Source organism: Ceratotherium simum, chromosome 4, assembly GCF_057802395.1.
Source record: "Ceratotherium simum simum isolate JZ-2026a chromosome 4, ASM5780239v1, whole genome shotgun sequence".
Taxonomy (NCBI): Eukaryota; Metazoa; Chordata; class Mammalia; order Perissodactyla; family Rhinocerotidae; genus Ceratotherium; species Ceratotherium simum.
The window spans coordinates 28,560,033-28,584,933 of NC_141903.1; the positions used below are offsets into that span (position 1 = coordinate 28,560,033).

Sequence of the window (24,901 nt, forward strand, 5' to 3'; positions counted from 1 at the left end):
GAGGAGTCATCTCCAACCCTTGAGTGAGGAAACCCAATGAATGTCTTCTGGTTACATAAACAAACAATTGAGTGTGCACTGGGTTATGTTCAGCCAAGGAGCCAAGAACCTACTTTTCACAAAATGGTTTCTAAATTGTCTTTTCTCATTTTCATGACTTTTTGAGGTTACTTTTTACAAGAGTCTCGGAAACATTTCACAGTTAGAATTGTTCTTGGAGAGCTTTTTATTCTCTAAGAAATGGGTAAATCTATATTTTGATAAACCTGATGAACAAATATATTGGGTGCCTGATGATGTTCCTTTTATTCTTTTCAGACTTTTATTTCCTTTGCTAGCTGGTATAATGTAATTTTTTCCTCTGTTTGTGAATTGGCATTGCCCGCTTTGAGTTTCTGACTTTGGGGAAAGGAGTGTGTGTGTGTGTGTGTACATCTATATACATGCACACATACACATATATATACATATGTACACACACGTACACATACATGTGGGTGTATATGTGTGTGTACATATATATATATATATGAATGATTGTCATGTATAATAACTAGCTGCTTTAGGAATAATTTGGTTTCCTGGTCCAGAGATCACCATCTTCATCTTCATCATCATCATCATCTTAGCGTCATCCATTTGCTGAGCACTGGTTTATATGCCAGGCATTGAGCTAAGTGCATTACTTATGTCATCTCACTGAACCTTTAATATTCTCCATGGAGCAGGTATTATTATCCCCATTTTACTAAGGGGGAAATTGAGACTCAGAGAGATTAAATAACTTGGCCAGTGTCCTATAGCTGGTAAGCGGTAGGGCCAGGATTCTAACATATGTTTGTTCATCTGATTTCAGAGCCCTTGCTGTTAACCACTAAGCTATGCTCTGTACTAGTTAATTGAAAACTCTTGAAAGAATGCAGAACTTCTGATTCTTAAACATGGGAAGGGCTTCAGAAATGATCTGGTCAGATATGCCAACCAAGGCAGTGATCTTTTCTACAACTTATCTGGCAGGTAGTTGGCTATCTCTCCTTCCAATGAGGGGCAGCTCATTATTACCAAAGGCAAGGCATTCTGTTGTTTGAACAGCCCTAGTTGTTGCAAAGTTTGGTCAAATTTTACTTCCCTGTACTTAACATCATAACAGCTTAGAGTTTTATAGCTGGAAGTGATGACAGAGCTCAAGCAGTCCAGTGGTTTTTAAACTTTTCTTTCAGGTGTGGAAATCTTTTGTTCAAATGGAATCTTACTTGGAAGTGTGAGCGAGAACTACTTTGGTCAAAAAAGATGTTGATATGGGGGTGTGTATGCACAGAATCATGACCATTGATCCCATCCCTCTTATGTCTCCTAAGGCCGCTCCATGAGGTTGTTAAAGTCTTATTAAGAATAACTTGAAATAGACTGCTGAACCCAATATTTTACAGACAAGAAAAGACTCAGAGACTTAAGATGTTTGCTTATATTAGAAGAAGAAAAAAGACCAGAACCCAAGCCACAGAACTCCTAGCCCAAATTCTCACCTATTGCTTCATGCATTGCCTTTTTATTATGTGCCTAATGTGGTCCAGGCACTGTTCTAGGCAGTGGGCATACAGCAGAGATCTAGACAGATAAGACCCTGCCATTAAGGAGCTCATAGTCAAGATTTTACCATCCCACTTTTTTTGGTGGTTTGAGTTCTGCCCTTGGAACACACACACACACATACACATACACACACACAATCAGACCATCCTAGGCAACTTCTTCTGCATTCAGTCCAGTTTGTCCATTGGCTTTCCAAAAGGGTGGGCTCTAGGATTGGACTCAAGGCTATTCACATATTTTGGTGATTTTAGGTGTCCTTTCTTTGACAGTGCTGGAAATTATTTTTTTCTGCCTCTGGTTTTCTTTGGCACTATGTGTATAATATAACCATGGAGAAAGAAGCTGTTTCACGTGTATCATTCAAGAGGATGAAAAGGCCATCCAGGCATGTGGGATTTTAAACTGTAAATGCCAGTTGGATTGAGTTGTAATAGAATAACCTTGAGAAATATAGTGTGACTTGCAGTGGGCAGACAGTGAAGGGCTTATAAAGTCTTTCTTGCCTGATCCAATCTGTTTTTCAAGCTCCTTTCCCTCAACTCTCCCCCAACCTAACAATACGCAATAAGCATGCAAGATTGATCAGTTTTCCCAAATAAATAATGAATTCTTCTGCCCCTGGGTTATTTTTTTTTCTTATAATTTTTTTTATTTATTTTTTTCCCCCAAAGCCCCAGTAGATAGTTGTATGTCACAGCTGCACAACCTTCTAGTTGCTGTATGTGGGATGCGGCCTCAGCATGGCGGGAGAAGCCGTGTGTCGATGCGCGCCCGGGATCCGAACCCCGGCCACCAGCATCGGAGCGCGCACACTTAACCGCTAAACCACGGGGCCAGCCCCCTCTGGATTATTTCTGCTGCCTCAAATGCTCTTCTCACTTTCCTGCCTGGTACAAGCCTACTCATTCCTCAAGGCACGGTCCCAGTATGAGCTCTCTAAACTTCCCTAATCCCCGCCCCCTCAATCTCCAAGTAATACATAATTACTTCCTCCTCCCGGCTCTCTTGCCACCTGCTTCTCCTTCTCTTGGAAGTTCAGCTCATCCCGTGGGATCTTAAGCACTATAATGCACCTGACACACTCTCCGCTCATCTGTGCCGCTTCTCAAAAATAGGACATCTTCCTACTTGTAGTGTCTAGGAGTCAAGGGTGCCTGTTCAGTGAAGGTGTACATTTAGTGACGCTGGTGCAATGAGACTCTGAGTTGGATTGCCTGGTTCAGATCGCGGCTCTACCTCTTCCTAGATGTTTGACTTGGGCAAGTTACTAGGTCTCATTCCACTCGACTAGTGCCTGCAAATAATAAAACCTATGTGATGGGATTGTTGTGAAAATTATACGAGATAATCCGTGATTTGTCTAGCACAGTAATTGGCACATAATAAACACTCAATAAATGTTGACTGTTTTTATTATGGATCCCTACTTTTAAGGTATTTTCTTCTAGATATTTTAGGTTCTGTCATTTCGAAATAGCTCAGCAGAAAAAGCAGGCAGACAGACTGATCCCCCAAAGACACAAAATTCCAATCTTTTATTTGTCATTTAGGAACAGTGGTAGATGATGGAAAAAATCTCACAAGGAGACTGGTTTGACCTTAGTTATATGTGCATATTGAGAAGCAGGGAACGAGGTGCAATGGGATTAGAATAAACCATGCCCAGTGATTTGATCTTGCACTTTGGCATGTTGACACATGGACATGTCTGAGGCTGGACGATAGAATTAAAGAGCGCCTGAGAATACATTCTGTCCGGAAGCCACAAGATTAGGTATTCCAGACTGTAAATTCAACTATTTGGGGTCCATTTTGCAAACAGCACAAAATCGTAGGAAGGACACTGGCCCAAACTCCCAGAGCTTCCGCCCTGCAGATGAGTTGCTTTACGTCCTTGACAAAACACTGCAATTCAATTTTCTCAACTGTCTGATAGAATTTTTTGTCACTTGCTTGTTACTTTCACAATTTTTACCATATCAGCATTCTATTCATGCTCTTATTTATTTACTATTTTTCGAGTACATTTTTAATCTAAATAAATCTATTTGTAAAGGAAACTCTGTATCATGATCTTAAATGCAAAACCATATAGAGAAGATGATTTTAAAAATAAATGCAATAAATAAATTATTATTATTGAAATTTAACTTGATCTCATTGCTTGCCAAAGGCTCTGAGCCTAAAGCCTGCTCTCTATCTGTTAGGTATTAGACTTGTTAAAGCCAGAATGGGGCCAAACTGAGTCTTTCTCTTTAAAATAAGCTGAATGAGTGAAAGAAATATCAAATCCCCCTACTGTGATTCTCATTATTTAATGCTATGCCCCTTGTTTGGCATATCACCTGTGGAACACCTCCCATGTTTGGGAAATACTGGGTCTTCAGGAGTCAATGTTCTAGTTGATAATGAGTCTAAAGACAAATGAAGACATTGGTCTGGGGCATTGCCTTTTGAGTAATTCAACTTACTGATAGCTTAGTACAAGTCTATGTGCTCACTGTTTATAGACAATTCAATTAGTTTATATCAGCTAATTGTACCCAAGTATTCAATTTTTTCATCACGTAAAGAACACCTAAAAAAATATTGCTTTGTGCATCTCTTTACAATTTTGGCCTTCTTGTATTCATGATTCATAACCAAGTCTTTTCTCATTTCTTCATCATCAATGTCATAAAAACCAATAAATATCCTCTTGTCCACTTTGCTAAAATCAGTGTTTGCAGGCACTTCGGTGCTTCCATTCTGATCCTTTGTGGAGCATCACTGAATGCCTCATACTTCTGGCTCTGGCCCTTCCCACTCACCTGAACTTGCTCTTTGCTGCCCTCTAAGTCTCTGGCTCTAAGCTCTGCCTCAGGTGTGAGTAGAATAACCGGAAATCCACCTACTCATGGAATCTCATACTCCGTGTGCATCACCTGATAGCACTCTAAAAATGCAGATTTCTGCTCTCCCACTCCATCCCTGCCCTCTCACCTCCACTGTCGGAGGTCAGGGGTGGATCCTGGGAATCTGTATTTGTTATAGGTACTCAAGATAATTCTGATCCACATAGTCTCTGGACCACTTTGCAAAAGATGGCTTAGCTAGTGATTCTTCTTCTCTTTCGCTTCTCCTCCCTCTCTTCCTCCTCCTCCTCCTCCTCCTCCTCTACTTCTTCTAGAACACAGGGAATTGTAAGCCTCTTTCCCCAAATGTTAATGTTAAACTTCATTACAAAACTCTTCCCACCACATAAATGATTTCCATGTTTCCCAAAGGACAGAATTCTTGGCTTGGGAGGCAGAATGCCTGATTTACAGCACTGGATCCACCATTACCCAACAATCAGCCCATGCCCCTACATTGCACCTTCTTCCTCTTCTAAAATTGAAATAATACTCAGTACTCTCCTTCCTTACAGATTTTTGTTGAAGATTAAATGTGGAAAAAGATACAAAAATGCTTCATAAATTGTAGAGGATTTTGCTCTATTAAAACAGGAAACTGCATTAAAAAAACTCATCTGTTAAAATATTGGAAATTCTTTTTTGATGATGTTTTGCATCAGGGATTTTGAGTGGCTCTGCCAATGTTTCTGATCAAGCATATGTTTGAGGAGAGACAGTTGTGATCTCGCCGCATTTTAAGTTGTGGCGTCTCAGCCCCTCCCTATCTTATCCTGCCCAGATACTTTTAACAGCTTTGCAATGTAATTTCACAAATTCAGAAATTGAGGTCTTTCAGATTCTTTAATACAAATCCAAAAATTACCCTGCCTGTGTTTCCAGCAAAACCTCTTCCCTCCACACAGAATATAAAGTATCAGATACTAACAATAGAATATTAAAAGCCAAATTTGAAGCAATTACCCACAGCTTTGGAGAACAGTCCCACACACAGCTGGTGCCCAATCAGAAGGTCTATATCTGTCACCCACCATCTCTGCTACTCATAGAATCAGAATGTCAGAGCTGCAAAGGATCTTATAGGTAATCCTCCTCCTCATTTAATGAGTGGGGAAACTGAGGCACAGGAAAAGGACTAAGTCATCAGAGGCACATGTGGATGGAGGCTACAAAGGCATTGGAACCTGGGTCCCTGTCTTCTGGTTTACAGCTCACATTGCTACACTCTGTTGCTTCCTTTGCTGAGTTAGTAGGGTGGCCTTGTAGTTGAAAGTGAAATGGTAAAACTATGTGCAATGAGTGTGATGTATTGCACTGCTCTTGCGGTGCAGCCTATTGCACCATAATTTTGTATCTTGAATGTAGACCTAAAAGGCAGATGACATTAAATGGTTAACTGTTAACAATACAGTTGGTAAGATAGTGTAACCTGAGACTGACACAGGCCAGCTGGGACCCAGGATCACTGTGTCATTATTCTCAAGTCCTGGTTTGTTCTGCCAAGAGGGAGTTGGCTGTGAGTCCTCCATGGAGTCAGAGGCGGGGCCATTTTCCTTTCCTCAGGGCTCCTCTCTGGCAAAGGCTATATTGATGTGGCCTGAATGAAAAGGAATGGCACCAAGCATCCAATAGCAATTCCGCAGTAATCTCAAGCTTTATTTGAATCTCTAGAAGGATTACAGGAGAGAGCCAATATAATCTTTTGGAAATATTTCTCAAAGAACCTCCTCCATTCTCTCCAACTGCTTTGGAGCCTTCCACACACCCAGCTCTGTGGCTCTCTTTAGCCCAGGTCTGCCTGCCTTGTCTTCCATCCTCTCTCCTCATTCTTTGTTATGTTTTTTCACCTAGCCCCTTTCTCTGACTGTGTCCTCCCTACTTTCCTCCTGCCTTTGCTGTTTTTTTCCTTTTCCACCTAGTCTCCCCAGTTCTGCATCACAGAAAATATACAAGAGATTCTCCTTTGGTGGGCAGGAGGGGTCAGCGGGAGAGAGTCCTGTGTTAACGTCCCAGTTACACTGTGTTTCAGTTAAAGGAGGAGCCGCATCACACCGTAGGCTTCCCGTAGGTGGAACAGACATAATATTCACCCCTGAACATATTCCTTTTACCCTGGAGTTCATCATAGTGGGACAGGGAAATGCTAGAGACAGCAGCTCCTGAACACTGGCCTTAGCAGTGGTAGTTCTCAAGATGACAAGTGACAAGTGACAATATATCAGAACAATTAAGATTACAGAGTTTGGTATCAAAAATGACCTAAATCATGAAATCTGATCCTGCCATTTATTAACTGAGTAGACTTAGGCAAATTATTTAAACTCACTGAAACTCAGTTTCCTTGTCTGTTAAGTGAATATAAAATACATGAATTAATGCATGTAATACACTTAGCTCAGTGCCTGGCACACAGGTGCTGCCCTAATGGGTGGTTGTTTTTATCATTGCTAATAATGATAATAATAGTGATACAAGGGAATTTGGCTAATGAGAAATGAGAAACCCTTCCTTCCTTCCTTCCTTCCCTCCCTCCCTCCCTTCCTTCCTTCTTTCTTTCCTTCCCTCTTTCCTTTCTATTTGTTCTTTTTTTCTTTTAATAGATCTGTTCAATGAATAAGACAGATAAAAATATGGAGGGTGGGGTACGTAAAGACATGAGGCCACATCTTGAGTTATCTAGAGAGCTTATACTTGAAAATGGCATGTTGAAAATCTAGAAGAAGGAATGTATAACCAAGGATGAGTCAAAAGCTATGTTCAGAGCAAGTAGCAAACCCAGAAATAGTTAGATCTCAATAGGGAAGAAACCTTGCATATTCTGCTGCAATGAGGATAGTCTTCCAACTGGAAAGAAGAGAATATTAAAGGGAGAAAGTTGGTGTCCAGGATTAATGGAAAACATTTAACTGTCTCTGAGCCAAGATGTATTATAGCTCAGGGGATTAAAGGAACTGGTTGATAAAACCTCTGTTTGGTGTTCTTTTGAGGACTGGCAGCCTGGACACCAGCAAATATTGCCCCAGATCTTAAAGAAAGACTAAAGCTAGACTCCAGAAACTATAGACTCATAGCTTGAAATAGACCCTACCTAAATTCTAAGACAGTTAATACACAAATGATTTGTGAGCAAGAGTCAGTGTTGTTTCATTAAAAAATAATTCATGTCAACTAATCTCAGTATCTATTAGGACAGATTTACTGCTTGGCAGAGACATTTCAGCAAGGCATGGGACAAAGCCTCCCATGGGTGGGTCCATTCTCAGGCACACTGGATGTTACCTGTCTGCAGGGAAGGTGGTCTGTGGTGGTATCCCACAATTCTGTTTTAGCCCTGTCCTGATCAACAGTATTTTACCTTGCCTGAAGACTTAAAAGGCAGATGACACTAAACTGAAAGATCTACGTAGCAATAGATGATCTGATCTTCCTATGTGCTTGTAAGATCCTTAAAGTCTAGTTTGAGTTGATGCTAAATAATCATATTTTGAATGTTGAAATTGTTGTGGTTTAGAATGATCTCAATTGACTAAAATGATACCAAACCAATAAAATGAAATTTAACTGAAACAAATGTAATGTCCTATATTTCAGCTCTAATTAATTAATTAAATAATTAATTAAACTGCACCAATGTAATAGAGTCTCACAGGAACTGACAGCTGTTTGTGTCAAAAAGATATAAGTTGGCAACAAACTCAATAGAAGCCAATAGCATATCACCATTGTCAGAAATGAACTTAATGTTAACCACATTCATAGAAGTAAACAAAATTGAGGATGAAAGTACATGATGTAAGTCAGGCTCACTGTGAAGATGTGTGCTCTTTCCTGGCACCATAATTCAAGAGAGATAATCATAAGAAGGATTGTGTTCAGAGGACAGTGACCATTGTGGGCAATAATCTGGAAACCACAATATATAATGAACTATTACAGAAAATGGGAATGTGTAGCCTGGAGAAGAGAAAACTTAGAGGATGTAATTATTAGAGGGAAGAATTTTGAGTGGGCCCAGTGGGCAAAGTAGTTCCACTGGGTTGAAATTGTAGGAGGGCAGATTTTGGCTGAACATTAATGAGCTTTCTCTGATAAAGTTGCTCAAAAATAATATGGCCTGGCCATTCACTAGAGGTTCCTAAGTAGGGGCTAACCAACCCCCTGTCTGCGTGGTGCAGGGGGCTTTCCAGTGTTGGGTGGGCTCTTTCACGCGATCGTCTGTGACCTCCATTCCAACTCTGAGGTTCTGTGATCTTCTCCTCTCTCCAGGGATGCAGTGGAGTGTGGTGGCCAATGGGAGAGTCAGTGCCACCCCCCAGCAACTTCTCCTTTGGTGGCAGCTCAGCCGAGTGACACTTAGGCCCCTGGGGCAGTGACTCAGAAGACAGCCATCCCTCCAAGAGAGGGCTAGGTCCTAAGCTGCTGCTTGTGCGTGACTGCACCTGATATCCTCTTCACCCCAGCATTCCGTTCATCGGTGCAAGCGTCCAGTGCCCACCAGGCTTTTGCTCTGGGATTCCAGCAGGTGGCGTTCGAGGGAGTCAGGGGAGAGGACTGCCTGCTTGTTCACTGGGAGATCCCCTCCAGAGATCCCCTTGAAGGGATCATTTCCCAGCACTTCCTCTTCCTCACATCTCACCCTTGCCTCACACTCTCTATTGTCTCCAATGTTCCCTTACTGTGCCTGGTTTGTCTCACGCATGTTCCAAACACAATCACTCACTGTGTCCTATCTCAGTCATAGATGTTTCCAAATATGCCTTCTTTGCTGTGTCTGCGCACAGACATTATCAAAACACATCCTGCCTTTGCCTGTCCTGGTCAGAGTCATGTTCCAAAAGCACACTTCCTTGCTTGTTCACGTCCGTCACAACGATCTTCAAACTAGTCACTGTCTTGTCTCCGTCCTGTTCTGTGCCAGACACTAATACACTTCCCTTCCGGTGTCTGGGTCCAAATGTGCTTCCTCCTGGCCAGCCCCTGTGTCAGTCACAGGCTTGCACCAGCTCTTCCTTATGTCCACTGTCAGTCCTTCTCTTCAGGACATGCTCCATTTGTTCACCATGGAAGAAACAGGGGCAAAGATCTTTCAGAGGAAAACGGTCTCCACAGCAACCTTGGAGGGAAGCCGAAGACAGACAGCTTCCCCCCAGTGCCGTGGCCTCAGGCCCTTCTGCTCTGAGATGCTCGCTTTCCTCTCGGACTAGAACAGCATCTTCTGAAAAGCCTTGGGCAGGGCTGGCGGCATCGTTGTGTTTATTAAAAGACTTTGGAATCTTTCCCGTGAGCTTGTGGCGAAGCCCAAGGTATCAGTTTATAACCCTTGAATCTGGCTCTGTTGCTCCCAAAGGAGAGAACCGTTGGAAGCTCACACTGCCAAGACTTGTCACTCACTGTAGTCCCCAGGTGGAGGGGGCAGGACCAAGTAGGGCTGGGGGTGGGAAAACAGTGCTTGATTTGAAGTCAGGGGAGCCGAACTCCCCCGCTGCTCTGCTCCTAACATGCTGTGAGATCTTGAGCCAGCCCCTTCCATCCCTGGTCCTCACTTTCTACATCTGTCAACTGAAGTTTGGCCTAGGGGTCCTCTAAGGTTCCTCTTCATTTCTAGGACAACAGGATGCTGCTACAGCCGTCAGCTACCTCGAAAAGCCGTGGCCTGCCTGACTGTTGACTTTGTTTCAAGGGAACTAGCCACCTCATTTGGGCCATCTAGACCCTTGACCTTGCCAGCTTTGCCCTTCGGATTAACCTGGATGTCTTTCATTCTAAGCTGAGTCCATGGCTCTTGCACACTGCCCCAGAATGAAGGTCCCAGGGACGTCAATGCCACCTCATCCCAGAGCCGTGTGAGCTTTTAACTCTGTTCTTGGCTGTGATTTGATCGCATCTCAGGACTTTATCATACTCTCTTTGTTCTTGCAGCTTAAGAAGTGTCAGTTATTGTTTCCGTTGATGTTTACTTTAGTTCTGGAATCAAATCGGACAGGAAAGAGACTTTGGAATGAGGAAGAGAAGATTGCCCAGAACCGTCCAAAATGCCAAAAAGAAATTCTCTGTCCTGTGAAGGCTTACTTTACTGGTGAGAAAGTCATGCCTTAGGGAAGGGAAAAAGCCTCTAAAGGGGAATGTTACTTAGAACTCCTGAATGCTGTTGAGAAATATTGTACCACACGCTGAAATGCTCTGTGTGTAGACCAAGACTCTCTCTGATCGGTGGAGCAGATTCAACTGGGGATCTATTCTTATCAAATATGAAGAAAGTTTAAGTCCTAATTTGCACCTTGACTCTGGCTGGACCAATCCCCTTTGTTTTTTCAAGTCACTGTTCTTGTGCTGTTACTAGATGGGGGCTTAGAAGGCAACCACCATTTGGAAGATGGTCCTTTTCTAATACAAAGGAGGGAACAGCAACGTTCTGATTCCCAAGGCCCTGATCCTAGTGATGAGACCCAAACTATCTGTTCTGACTGCCACCGCACAGGCTGCCCGCAGCCTCCGTGAGCACAGGAGAAAGATGGGTGTGGTCGAGAAGCAGTACATGCACTGAATCAATTGCTGACTTCCTGTGTGACCCTGCTGGGTGAGGTACTGTGTGAACCTCTCTGTCCTCTGAGAAAAACTCTGCTGCCTACTTCACAAAGTTGCTGTGGAGATAAATAAGATGATTATTGTGAAAACATTCTGTAAACCATAAAATGCCATTTTGTATGTTTATTATTACTTTGGATTACTTTAGATGCTCCTGAGATCTCAAGGACTAAGAATTTCTTCACCAAGAGGTGAACCAATTTAGAGAATGAGATTTCTATGTTGAAAAACAATACCGTGGGGGCACCTTTTCTGGGTCCATTCTTCCAAATCCTCTCCTCCTCATTTAGTTACTTCGAGTTGCCCAACACACACCAACATTGCAGATGTGTACATCGCAAACACTCTCATTTGGAGGGATTTTGTTGTTCTCAAAATAAAGGAGGGGGTGGAGAGAGAGGGGGACTACAGGCTAATTTTGGTAAGAATGAGCCTAACTTTCCATATAACTTCAAAGTCACAAGGAATAAATTCAAATGCCTTTTTGCCATGAAAACATTTACTTCGAGAAAAAAGACCTCAGTCACTGAAATTAATCCCCCCCTGTAAATTCTATATATATACAAATTCTACGAAAAAAAAAAAGAAAACTTCAAACATGGACCAGATTATGAATGATCAGCTGACAAGAATGTTATGTAAAGAGTCTACTAAGATACTGGACCAGATAATTTTGAGATTTTTTCCTAATCTGATAGTCTATGTAAATAATTGTTAATTATGGTTTAATGTTATTTAGCTAACACCTTAATTTTGTTTACATTTTTGATAAAGTAGAATTACAAGTGGGGCCACTCCTACAATTTATAATGCGCTGAATCCGCTTGTGTAATCAACATATAAAGTACATGTGTGCCCATTATATAGAACATGAAACTTAATCATATGATTTCAAAGGATTGCAAATTTTAATGATGGTTGTATCTTTGGTTTTATGAGATTGTTAGTTATACCTATGATTTATTTGAAGCTAAAGCTTTGAATGTACTGGATCCCCAATTCTAATTTGTCTCTTTGGAAAGCACCCTTGGTTTTACAATGATCTACTTTTTGATGCAGTTCCCAGGAATGTGTTCTGAGAAAAACAGAAGCCTACACAGACTTGTTTTTTTAATTAATAAATTCTCTCTATTTATTGATAAACATTGATAAATTATACTTGTTTATATTTGTGCATTCTGTACATGTTTATATAAAATATATTGAGGGAAATCTTAAATCTGAAAACTAATAATTGAGTTTTAAATACACAATAAAATACCAAAGTCGATCTCATGCCTCGGTTCTGTGGAGCTTCTCTGTAACCTCTGTAGCCCATCCCTCAGAAGCTTTGGGCATTTAAAGCTTGAGGATTTTCTGTCTCCAGTATCAGGTTCTCCTCAAGGTAAAGCCAGAAGCCCAGGACCCCTAGATAATGTGATTCTACCTGTCTGTCTATCTGCCACCTTCACCAGGGCCTCAAGCACTAGGACAGATCTCTCTGACTTGGTCACCCCAAGAGCAGAGGATGGGGGAGGATCCAGCCCAGCCAATCTCAGGCACATATCATAGGAGCCATTTAAGGCAGTGTGATAGCTGTATATCCAGAGGTTTTGGATTGAGGTTATTAAGCATATGCCTCCTTGCTGAAACTTTTTTTGGTGTTGTGAACCATCAGTAGTCCAGCCTCCTCGCCCTGGAGCCCCTGGGATGTTAGGCCTAGAGTATGTGTCAATGAAATCCAAGCCCCAACTCTTCTGAGTATGGGCGATGGAAAGACCCCCATTGGCAGTCAGGGCAGGGTACTCATCCCTGCTCTTTTGTTTAACCCTTGAGGCCTCCGTCATCTCATATATAAAATGCAGTGGGTGGACGAGAATTAGGTTTTCAAGTCAGAATCTTTTCTTCATGTACAAATTTACCTGGAACCCCATTGCACATAGGTCAAAGTAGGATGGGGAACAGGTAGATCTGGATCCCCCATCTTGCTCATTATAATCCATCGCTGGAAGGAGCCTTCTTGGCCGCCTGCAACCCTAAGCAGTTGGACTGGACACTCTTCTCTCTAAGTCTGTGATGCTGCTTGGTTTCCCCCTCTTCAGTTTTTCTAAGGCATTCGTAAGCCTCCTGTGAGCTATTCTCCAGATGACTTTCCTCAGAATCACCCCTGTCCACCTATTTACAAAATCCCTTCCTCCATATAGAAAATGCCTCATCTCCTGAAACTTCCACCCTAGAAGGACAGCCTGAGCCTTCAATCATCTGCTGTGTCCAGGCAGAGAACTAGACTTTTGAAACCCGACTGTCTTAGCCTTGGACGGCTGCCTCCTCTCTTACTTTCCCTCTAAATTGTCTTCCTTCACTTTGGAGCAGCCATTCTCCAGACACATGCAAGGGAAAGGAACTAACATTGATGTAGTGCTCACCACTAGTGGTCTCTGTGTTCTATAGTTTGATTCTGTCAACCGCACTACAATGTTCAGAGAAATTGATATTTTTGGAACACCTACTATGTGCCGGGGTCTGTTGCCAGAGGTCCATTAATAAATAATACTGACAAGGCCCGGCTCTCTCATCAGGACCCAGAAAATAAGCAAGGAGACATATATACATGAATTAGACAAGTTTAGATACTCACAAGTGCCATAAAGAACATAAAAAATAGAGATGGTGTAGGGATGTGTATGTTATTTGGGATAGTCAGGGAAAGCTTCAAGGAGGAGTTCAGCTCTGTGACCTGGGACAAGAATGCTGTAGAGGGGTGAGTCATGTGTTGATCTGGGGGAATATGTGTCGGGCAAAGGAAACAGCAAATGCAAAGACTCTGAGGCAGAAATGAGCTTGGCATGTGTGGCTGGCACTCAGTGAATGTGGAGAAAGTGGTAGGAGATGGCATCAGAGAAGTAAGTAAAAGTTGATAATAATTCAGTAGCTTTAGATACCATATGTCAGTTACTTACTATGGGCCAGGCTTGGTGGAAAGCATTTTATATGAAACCCTACAAGGTAAGTATCATTTTCCCATTACATTGATAAAGAAACTGAGCTGCATGTCAGAGAAGTTAACCTGGAATTGCCCCAAGGATGCAGAGGCTACCTGGAGCTGGAAATGGAACCCAGATCTTGCCAAGTCTAGCCGTTCTCTCTCATGTCACTTCCTGAGGGGACTTGATCCACCTGAGGCCTATTCTCTTTAGCAGCAAGAACCATCCTTGAAACAGATGAATTCTCTTCTTGTACATCTTTTCCCTTTTGCTTCCCTTCTTTCTCCATGGAGTGTTGGCTGTCTGTAAACAAATAAAGATGCACTTATACAGGGGTTCTGCATCAATTTTAAGTAAACTAATTCCAAATAGCATCGAATTGGAAGTAAAAACCAATTTTTGACCAGAAAGTAGTTTCCTATTAAAACTATTCATTTTATCAGAAATAAGAGGAAATTCAATCTGGTTATAGAATCAGTAGATTTTTCTCATGCATTTCCTTATCTCCATCCTTCCTGACATCATCCTTCTACGATTGATATTATCTTCCTCTGGACTGGGGCATCAGGCTCTAAAGTACAGCTTTGAGCATGCCATTTCCCTGACCAAAAGCCCTCAAGGACTCCTCATTGCCTCCCAAATTCTGGGCTCTCCCGAGTTTTTCTAAGCCTACTGTTTACAGTTTGGCCTCTTTATCCCTGCAAAGCAAATGGTATGCTCTGGGTCCACTCACTTTCTCTTTGTGTTTCACCGTCGGGCTGTTGGTCTTGCTTCCACTGGGCACACATCTCCAACATCTCTTACGTGGTCCATCTCAGATGCCACCTTCTCCTTGAAGTCTTTCCAACCTCCAGGGGAGCATGAGGTTGACCTATTCCAATCCCCAAAACACTCTATTTGTTCTTGGCCGCTGACATTTTAATAAGCTTCTCAGTGTGGTTCATTAATTATGCCCATTCTGAGCTTCTTGAGGGCAGTAGTCAATTCTTACAGATCATCTTTTTTTGGTTTCTTGTGCCCAACACAGGATTTTATGCACTGGAGCTGCCCAATAAATTCGTTGAATTTATTTGTTTGGAAGAGTTTGGAGCTTTTCACTGTTTACAGCATCCGCACTGCACCATCCACTTAGCTTTTTCAGCCCCCAAATCGCACTGCTGCTCTGCCATTTAATACTCCACCCACTGCCAAAGCTGCAGCCTTCTGATAAGAGGAAAATCTTTCTGCGACAGTTTTGAATAAAGTCAAGATTTTTATCATATTTCTTGCAAGTAGCAAAAGGATTAAAGTTTTAAAATACCATTATTTCCCTGATTTATGGCAAGTGTTTTTTTTCTTTTTTGGTTCTTATCTGTCTACTGAAAAAGAACTTAAGCTTAACGTTTTGTATTTATAGAATGCCACGGTGAATCAGACTGAAGTTATGTGAGTTACTTGACATTGTATAATCTGAGAGGATGTTGGCTACCATTTCACCAATAATGGCATTTATTGAGACAGCACAGAGCACGGAGTGAATGATGGGTGGACTGGGTCATGGATGTGGAATGGACACAGTGAGAGTTACTCAGGCTGGGGTGTGAGAGAGCATGTTCAGGAGATGTTAGAAAATGTATCCTCTTTCCCTAGCATCCTAACTAACTTGCTGTATGGCTCCGCACATGTCGCTGCCCCTTTCTGGCTAGAGTTTTGTCATCTATAAATTGAGAAGCTTTCTGTGGATAAGTGCCTGGGCTTTGTCATTAGATAGACATGAGTTTAGATTCAGGCTCTACCAATGACTGATTGTGTATGACTTTGGGCAAGTTCCTGATTATCTGAGCATCAGTTTCTTCTTTGCACAGGAATAATGAGGGCACATCCCCCAGAGTGTTGTTGTGAGGCTTCAGTGGGTTGAAGCTCATAAATAGTGGAGTCTAGTCCCTGGTGTACCGTAAGCGCTCACTGAAGTGTAGCTGTTACTATTATTACTCTGAATTCCATGACATTTGTAATTCTGAAGCTGCATGTAGAGTCATATGGAAAGGGTGTTGAGGAACCAGGGGTGGGGAAGTGGTGAAGGTGGCTGTTCCCATGTCAGCTGTCTAACCCTGAAAGGGACCAGTTATGAACACTATTCAGAAGATGGAGATGATAAGGGATTTGGTTACGGAGTCAGAGGAGATATACATGATGAGCATGGGTAGGAAATGGCATTTAGTTGTCATTCAGTATCTTGTTATGGAACGCCTAAAATCCTCTCTACCTTCTCCAGTTCATGAGTGTCCTATGCAATAGTCACATTTCACCTTCTAAGAGGGTAAAGAGACACAACTTTATTGAGCACCTAAGATATGTAAGTACTACCTTGACACTTTACCTATCTTATAACATTTAACCCTTAAAAGAAGTATTAGCTGGATTGAATCCTAGCTTCCCAACTTGCCAGCTCTTGGGCAAGTTAATTAACTTCTCTGAGCCTCAGTTTCTTCATGAGTAAAATAGAGGTGTTAATGCTACCTAACTTATGAGGTTGCATCATTTAAATAAAATTGTGTATATAGTAGCAATTAGAACACCACCAGGCAGAAAACTGGTAGTTTTTATTATCATTTTCGTTGTTATTTTATATACTAAGCCCATGTTATGGATAAGTCAAATGAGGCTTAAGAAGACTGAGTTTCTGAACCAAGGTCGTGCAAGTAATAACGAGCAGAGCCAGGATACAAACATAATTTGCCCATCTTGAGAATCCATACTCTATTTTTCTGCCTGTGTAGAAGGTAAGAGACAGAAGCAATGCCATCAAATTTTGAAGAGATACTCCCTCTGATATTAGAAGAAATTTTGTAATATGTGTGAGTATCCTGCTAGCCTGGATGGATAGCCATTTAAATTGGTCTGGAGCCTTGGATGAAAGGTCAGACATTATCTCTGTTTTTAAAAAACTTGGCTGAGATCAGATAATTTAATTTCAATTGAGTCTTTCTCAGTATTGAATGCCATTAGGGGGTTACGTCATTTCATTCCAGTCCTGGTCCCCAAATTAGCATGGTAACATTAGTATATGATCTTCCTGTCAACAGGGTCCAAATGGGGGCCCATATGCCACTGTTTAATGATGAAATTCTTGGCCAGAACACAAACCACACTCCTTCACCCCACATTCTTTCTCCAAAGCCTTATAGCAATCTCTCTTTATCATCCTTAGGAACTTGCCATGGAGGAGACCGTGAGTCATCCGTTACTAAGGCTCTGTGAAAGGGAAGTTGAGCCAGGGTTTCATAATTTCAACTGAAAAGCCCCCGGCTGGCTAAGCCAAGGCACCATATCTGGTGGGACCTCTTGTCCCAGCCGGCCAGACAGTGGGCAGTTGGTGGAGGGGATGTGAGTCAATGGAAGGAACCAGGAAAGAGTAGTCTTATCAGGGTCACTCTTATTACTGCGTCTCTTTTCCTCAACACAGAGCCTTCCGGAAACATTGAGCTTATAAAAGTGAAAGGCCAAAGTCATTCCAGAATTCTGTCTCATCTAATAGTAGCCCTCACAGTGGAGAGCAGTCTCTCTTTATTTTCTAATTTCCTGGCATTTATTTGCTATTCAAACCTTCCTACTGCAGCTGACGGTTTCACTTGAGGGAGCCGGTATGATGGAAACAACCATGGATTCTGATTCCACCTTGAATTCTGCCCTCACCAGCTGGGTGACTTCTGGCAAGCCACTTACCCTCTGGGTTTCAAATTTCTCATGAAACAAATGCCCTTGCCTATCTCACAGACACAAAATTTTATTTATTCACTTGACAAAGGTTTTTGCCCTGCTAGAGGAGAGAGAAATAAATCAATTTTGTTCACTTGCCTTTGATGGCTTCCATGTTAATAAGTGGGAAAAGACATAGTTACAAAAACTAGAAAGCCAAGCAAAAAGTGGTAAGCCCGGGAGGTTAAGACACAATGTTCTAAAATGTATAGCACTGGGCACCAAATGCAAAGTATTATTATTACTATTGTTTGTCCAGTACTCCAGGTGGGAAGTCACCTCTGATTTCTTTACTATCTCTGCCTCTTCCATTTAGTCTCCAAATTCTCTCCTTTTGAAAAGATTTATGTATCGTCTTTTCTCTCCAGTTTCACTGCCACCTCTTAGGGCTCATTCCCCATCACCTCATACTAGATAACTACCACTATCTTCTAATTCTTTTCCCTTTATATCTGTATAGGTTAATCTATTTTTTTAAATCACACATATACACACAACAGCTAACAAAAAGAAAAAGTAAAGTAACACCCCCCTAAAATTTTCAATATTCAACAACTCTACTCAAAAGCTTAAAGTGGTTCCTGGTTGCTCAACATGTCGTCCACGCCCACAACACAATACCCAGCTCAGTAGAACGAGGACAAATGGCCCCGTCCCACTTCCTTTTCCAGCGCTCAGGTCCGTATGTGACTTCTCCCTGCTCTGCTGCAGCCCACTCGGCTTTTCTCCCACCACTTGCCACTTAAAGCCAAGGCCTAGTTCATGGACTACCTTGTCTGTGAAGCCTAATCCAGCCCACCTGGGTCTAGGTCCACAGGACCTAATGCCTTGGGGCAACAACCATAATCTGCAAGGAAGGATGTTCTCAGGCCCACAGACAAAAGAGACACGTCCCAACTAGCTGTCTCAGCATAAAACCACCACTACCAACAAACAGTACAAAGTAAAATTACCCTCCAATTGACAAAGACCTATGAGTCCATATAAATAGTATACGTGAGATGGTATCTCAAGAGATAAAAAAATGAAACAACCTTATTAGTCATCTTAGGAATGTAAGGGATAATTGTTATCAATTTCATCATTGTTCTGATCTTCATTCAGACAAACTTTCATTCAACATTCGCTGTATGCCAGGCATTGTGCTAGGTGCTAATAGTGTAAAAAAAAAAAAAAAACTTGGGATTTGTTATGGCAGTCTCTGTGGGCCTGATCTTGGGGCCGAAGGTAAAATGGTAGAGACTCTATTGCATGCATTCTGTGGCTGCTTTTACCTCTGAGTGCTGGTCACTGCAGCCGGCCTGGACTGGTGGTTAATCTTCTGGACGGACATGCAGATCCAGACACCTGTGCCAGTGGGAAACCAGTGAGTTGCTCTAGGACCCTAAATGAGTCTCTTGAGGGTGTGACAAAGCATCATACCAACTAGGGCATCTGGAAACCCAATACTGATCACTACACACCAGCAAGTTTCATCTTTCTCTTTTCCTCATCAAGTGTAAACTACACTGCAACAATTTTATTGTAGTTCTAACATTTAGGAATTAATAAAACTCTTTGAGAGTCTGATAAAATCTATGGCCTTTCTTCCAAAAATCTGGACATATGCACAGAATTTTTAGTGCATTTCCAAGAAGTTCATTTATTCCCAGCAGTAAAAACCCAAGGTTAAAATAAAAATCCCTGCTTTAATGTGAGATTGTGGATACAACAATATTGACTTGAATAAATCACAGAGTCATCCCTATTGTCCTGTCTCTGGTTAGTGATGTATTTATCTCAAAGTCATAAATACAGTCTCCAAGTGCCATTGTTGTCAGCAGAATGATTTTGTTGTAAAGATCATATTTCTTCACATAACATCTTTCTTTCCTCCACATAGCTCTACGGAAATTATCTCATACATAGTTACAGATTCCCTATGACCTAGATAAAGGAATGTGTCATTGCCTTCATGTACAGACTCAAACACAAAGTCTGAGAGTTTTAGCAAATGGCTGAGACCTTGGTGAATCACTGAATCCAATCAGAAATAAGAATTATTTCACTCAATAGAGATTTATGGCATGCCTACTATGTGTCAGGCACTGTACTAGGCCTTGGGTCCACTAAATCTCAGACTGCTATCTTGTCCCCAAGTCTGTGGCAAGAGCAAAAAGCCTATTCTCTTTGGAAATTGACTGGAATAAATACAGCATCCCTAACTCAGTGATAACATCTTATATTTTAACAGAATACATGCAAGCAATAGAGTGTGGGTTGGCACAGTTTCTGGAAGCAGACAAAATTGGATTCAACTCCTGGTTTCAGTTACTTAAGCACTTGAGGTTTAGTTTCCTTATCTGTAAAACTGAAATTATTTCTAGAGCAAGGGTCAGCAACCACAGTGGGCCAAGTCCAGCCATCGACCTGTTTTGGCGTGACCTTTGAGCTAAAAATTGTTTTTACATTTGTAAAGTGTGTAAAAACAAACAAAACTCAACAATAGCAAAAAACTAAACTGACAAAAAACAAAAAAGAAGAATTTGCAGCAGAGACTGTATGTGGCCCCAGATCCTGAAATACTTACATCAAGCCTTTATAGAAAACGTTTTCTGATTCCTGTTCTAGAATCAGCATGCCTATGTTTGCATCCTTGTGGCCTCTTACCAGCAGCATGATCTTGAGCAAATTACTACACTTCTGTGTCTAATTTTCCTCATATGTCAAATAGGGATGATGATAGTACTTATTTCACATGATGTAAGGGTTATATATGTTAATATATATAAAATGCTGAGACTGGAGGCTGGTATATGGTAAACACTTAAGAAATGTTAGCTATTGTTATTAATATCATTATTACCATCATCACCAATTCTTCGAAAGATGTTTGTGAGTATTAAATGAGATGGTGTCTCATGAACACCTAGTATGGTGCCCTTCTCATGGTAGGCACTCAATAAATGCCAGCTCACCTTGTTATCATCACCACCATCGCCATCATTATTGTAGTTTTCAAAGCTCTTCCATATACATCATCTCATTAGAAGCTCCCAACAGTCCAGAGGTTGGTGTTATGATCTCCCTCTAATAAATGAGAAACTGAAGCTCAGAGAAGTAATGGGATAGACACTGAGCCAGGAAGAGGCAGAATATGGATTAGCACTAAATTTTGTGTTCTGGGCCATTGCATCCTCTTTCCACCATGTTGCCTCTCCATCAAAACATTTGAGGATCTGTTGTTTGTTAGTTTTCTCCAAATGATATGCTTTGAGGACTGGGAGCCTGACAAGGCAGGCAAACATGACTGTGTTCTTCCCTGGCAGGGCTCTGCAGACAGGAAGCTGGGATAATTGGATTCCAGCTATTCGGTCTTAGGACTGCATATGTAACTAGCCAACTACTGATGACCAAGCCTAATGGAAAAAGCCCTGACCAAACAAACACAGCCCCCCTGCAGGACCTCATTGTTTATGCTGCAGAGAGTGAAATTCATCAACAGCAGCCAACATCCTTCTAAGAGTTCCTATCCAGGACAGAGAAGGCTTCAGAATGTGCCAGAGCTTAGTCTGCCTTTAGGGACAAGCAGAGGTACCTGGAGTAGGGAAGTGTGAGGCGAGGAGCCAGAACATTTTTGACAGCAGAGCTGGTGTGATCAGATCAGAACTGTATTTTATTTGGTTTTGGGCAAAGGCTAAAACACATTTGAGCAAAGTGTGCACTCAGAGTGATGTTGAAAGCAAGTTATTAAGATCATAGTGGCACGGCATTAGAGTGGGCTGGTGACTATAAAAATAGGTAACATTTCAAAGTTACCCTATGAAAGCAGTCCCTGTCATTTCCACCCAACTTTAGCTCAGACATTTTTTTAAGTCAGTAGATTCAAGTAGACTCTGGAGTTGGGCAGTATGTAAGGTTGTGTTTCCTGATGTTGTTGCTGCAAAAATAATGAAAATTACCCTTAAGACGCGTCAGCATTGCTCCTGATGTATAGGGCAGAATAAATGGAAGTGCATTTGTAAATAAGGATTTGCCACACCAGGAGAAGCTAATGACCTGCCTGTGATCATGGCAGTAAGCTTTGCTTTCACACTGCTCTGCGACTTGCTCCCTAACTGTTGTCCAGGAACATAGAGGTCTCAGTCTGAGGAAGAGGATGATATGACCTCTATGCCCAGGGAAGACACTCTTGTGGATCCCTTTGTTGGGCCAGATATATCTTCTCTTCTGAGCCTATGGCAAATGAAAGATATTAACTCAATATTTGTGGATAAGACCATTTTAAGTAACAAAGAGTTCCTTCAAGAGTAATGGGGGTGGAGTTAGTCAGGGAAGCCAGTGTTCTTAGAATGTCAAATCAGGTTGCAGGAGCTATCTAGCTGTTGGAAGCACTCTGAGCCATTATTCTGGGAGCCCAGCTCTCTGCCTGGCCTCTGCCCTCTGTCTACCATCAACCCTTGTCTTCGAGTTTTCCTAACACCTGCTGCCAGATAGTTGGCTAACCACCAACCAATCCCTGGCCTGTCACATTGCCATCCAAACAACAGCCAAGGCACCCCACAGTATGCTTTTTGTGTCTCAGCTCTGTACCAAGCAACCCGGCTAAGGCCCTGCCTGGACTGAACATGTTTGAACTTAGGAAAAGTAAGACTGACCAGTTAGCATGGTCTAGTGTGAGCATTTAAAGTCTTCTACATTGTCTGGGCAGGGGAAGGGGATGGGTGACTTCTTTTCCATTCAAACCTTCATGATACCAACCCCATGGGTTTGTGCCGAGTACAAAATTAAATAATGGATGACAAAGGGCTTAGGAAGATCTGCAATACCAATGTAAGGAACAATCTCTGTTTATAAAAACGTAGATTCAACTGGGCATTGGTTTTACATATTCACTCCAGCCAGTGAAAATGCAAACAGCCAGAGGTCACAGGAAAACTACTCTTAATTCAATAAGGTTGGCATAGACAGGGGACAGTCAATAAGGTCTTTAAGACAAATTATAGAATTTCTGAAAATCTACATTTTTATTTTATATTAATATTTTAAATTTCTTCTTAATATTACTTCATTGTGTAACATTGATCACATCTCTCATTTTTAAGTGCAAAAAAGTGTTTGTAAGAATTATATCCTCTTCTGAGATTTTCAAAAGGAAAGATTTTTGTACCAGAATTTACTTACTGCTTTCAGACATGTCTTTACCTTACTTACACGTTGTACTCTCAAAAGTTCACTCATTAGACTCACTAAGGGTTGTAGCCAAGAAAAACAATCTAGTTATTTACATTTAAAAGGAAATGTATAAATAAATATGTAAGAGTAGTTAAATATTTAATTAAATAATTATTAAAGTCTAATAAGACAACATATATATATGCCAAGTATTAGTTATTTGTATTAGTTTATAATCATATTATCCCATGTGTAATTCCAGACCCACACGAATACTTGAAACTGCTGACCTGTAGAAGACCCAGCGCGAAGGAGTGACTTCAGCTCCTCTTGCCCTAAAATGCAACACGGCTGATAGTGTTAGAGTAGCTGGCTCCCGATTGGCTGATTTCTAGGAAAGTTTGTCATGCAAACAGATACTGAGATATTTAAATCTGCAACTGATTATTTATAGCCCACTGAAGGTTTCTGAGTTTCTTTCTTAGATTTTTACACCAGCATATGAATTATTGAAATTGGAAATATTCACAGAATATACATGGTGGTCAGATGGTAACCCTTAGAGAGCTTTGTTAGTGAAGTATATTAAGGCATATCATTGGACTAATGAAGGACTAGAGAGAACCAGTTGAAGGAAGACAAAGTTGGGGTCCAAATCACCATTTAATCGCTTAGTTAAGTTCAAGTTTGCCTAGAGTAGTACTAGCTGATATTCAATGAGCACCAAGCCAGGCACGATGAGATTATGATGTGCATGATTTGCTTCAGTTAATACCACAACTCACCCAGGGAGGCACTGTTGTTGTTTCTATGTTATTGATGAGGAAATTGGGACATAGGGAGGTTCAAGGTTGCAAAGCTACTAAGTAATGGAGCTGAGATGAGAATTCGGACATTTGACTCTCAACCACCATTGCCTAGCTGATGGTCAGCAAAATACCTAACTGGGATGGATGAGTACGTCATGATTCCTCCCCCCAAGGGACTTGTAATTTATCTGGAAACATGCTATTTAAGTGCACATACAAGTTGCATTTAACAAGCTACATCAAGAACTGTCACAGGCAGCTTATATTTTCAAATAAATTATAGAAGCAGAAAGTGCTGTGTTTGTTTAAAAGGGGGAAAGAGACTATCATATTGAAATGGTCAGAGACGGCTGTATGGAGGAAGTGGCCGTATATGCCCAACTATATTTTCAAAGATTCCTCAACATAGACATATCAAAGGAGATAAGCTGAAGAGGAGAGAAGAGGGCTGAAGAGGGTATGACCTGTGCTTTTTAACCTTATAGTGAATTATTTCAATCAGATTGCCCTTAAAATTTCCAGTTCCAGGATCCTGGCTTTCTGCCTGTCCTCTTGCCTCATCTGAAGTGGAACTTGGTGTTTTGATGAGAGACGAAGTAGACAGAGTTAGGAGAACCTTTTAGAACCTGGAGCCCTGAAGGCACAGAGGGGATATTTGGGGTTTCCTAATATGAAGGTTTGGGGTATCTCTAGGAAACATGAGGGAGCCATGGATAGTTCTTCCTTCTTGAAATGGGACCCAGAACTCCAGAACAAAAGAGCCTCCTTGCTTGCCTGGCCCAGAATCTGACTGGGTTGGGGACACAGGAAGCTCAAACTTTTAGAAGCAAGGCTCTGAGAATCACGATGCTCAGATTGTAAAGGTGTGTGCTTCTGAGTCAGAGGGCGTTGGGGTTGAGTGACGGTTTTCCTTCTTACTAACTAGATTATCTTTGTCACATTGCATCTAAGCCTCAGGTTCCTCATCAGAAAATGGGGGGTTAACACTACCTAGCTCACAAGGTAGCCATGAATATTACACGGGATAATTCATGTGAGGAATGCAGGATGGGACCTGGCACACACTGAGTACTCAATAAATGGCAGCTACTGATGAGGAAGAGGAAGGGGAGGGGGCGTCTTTCCGTATATACCTTGGCCACAACACCATGAAAACTCAGAACAC

General features: G+C 41.6%; 1 protein-coding gene across 1 annotated transcript in view; it reads left to right on the forward strand.

Annotated features, from left to right (window-relative positions):
• Positions 1–9,909, forward strand: part of HTR4 (5-hydroxytryptamine receptor 4) — a 176,244-nt gene extending 166,335 nt beyond the window's left edge. Inside the window, exon 10 of the mRNA XM_087429591.1 lies at positions 8,754–9,909. Coding sequence (XP_087285717.1) covers positions 8,754–8,844 — 91 coding nt within the window. The 3' untranslated portion in view covers positions 8,845–9,909. The remainder of the gene's footprint in view (positions 1–8,753) is intronic.
• Positions 9,910–24,901: the final 14,992 nt, after the last annotated feature.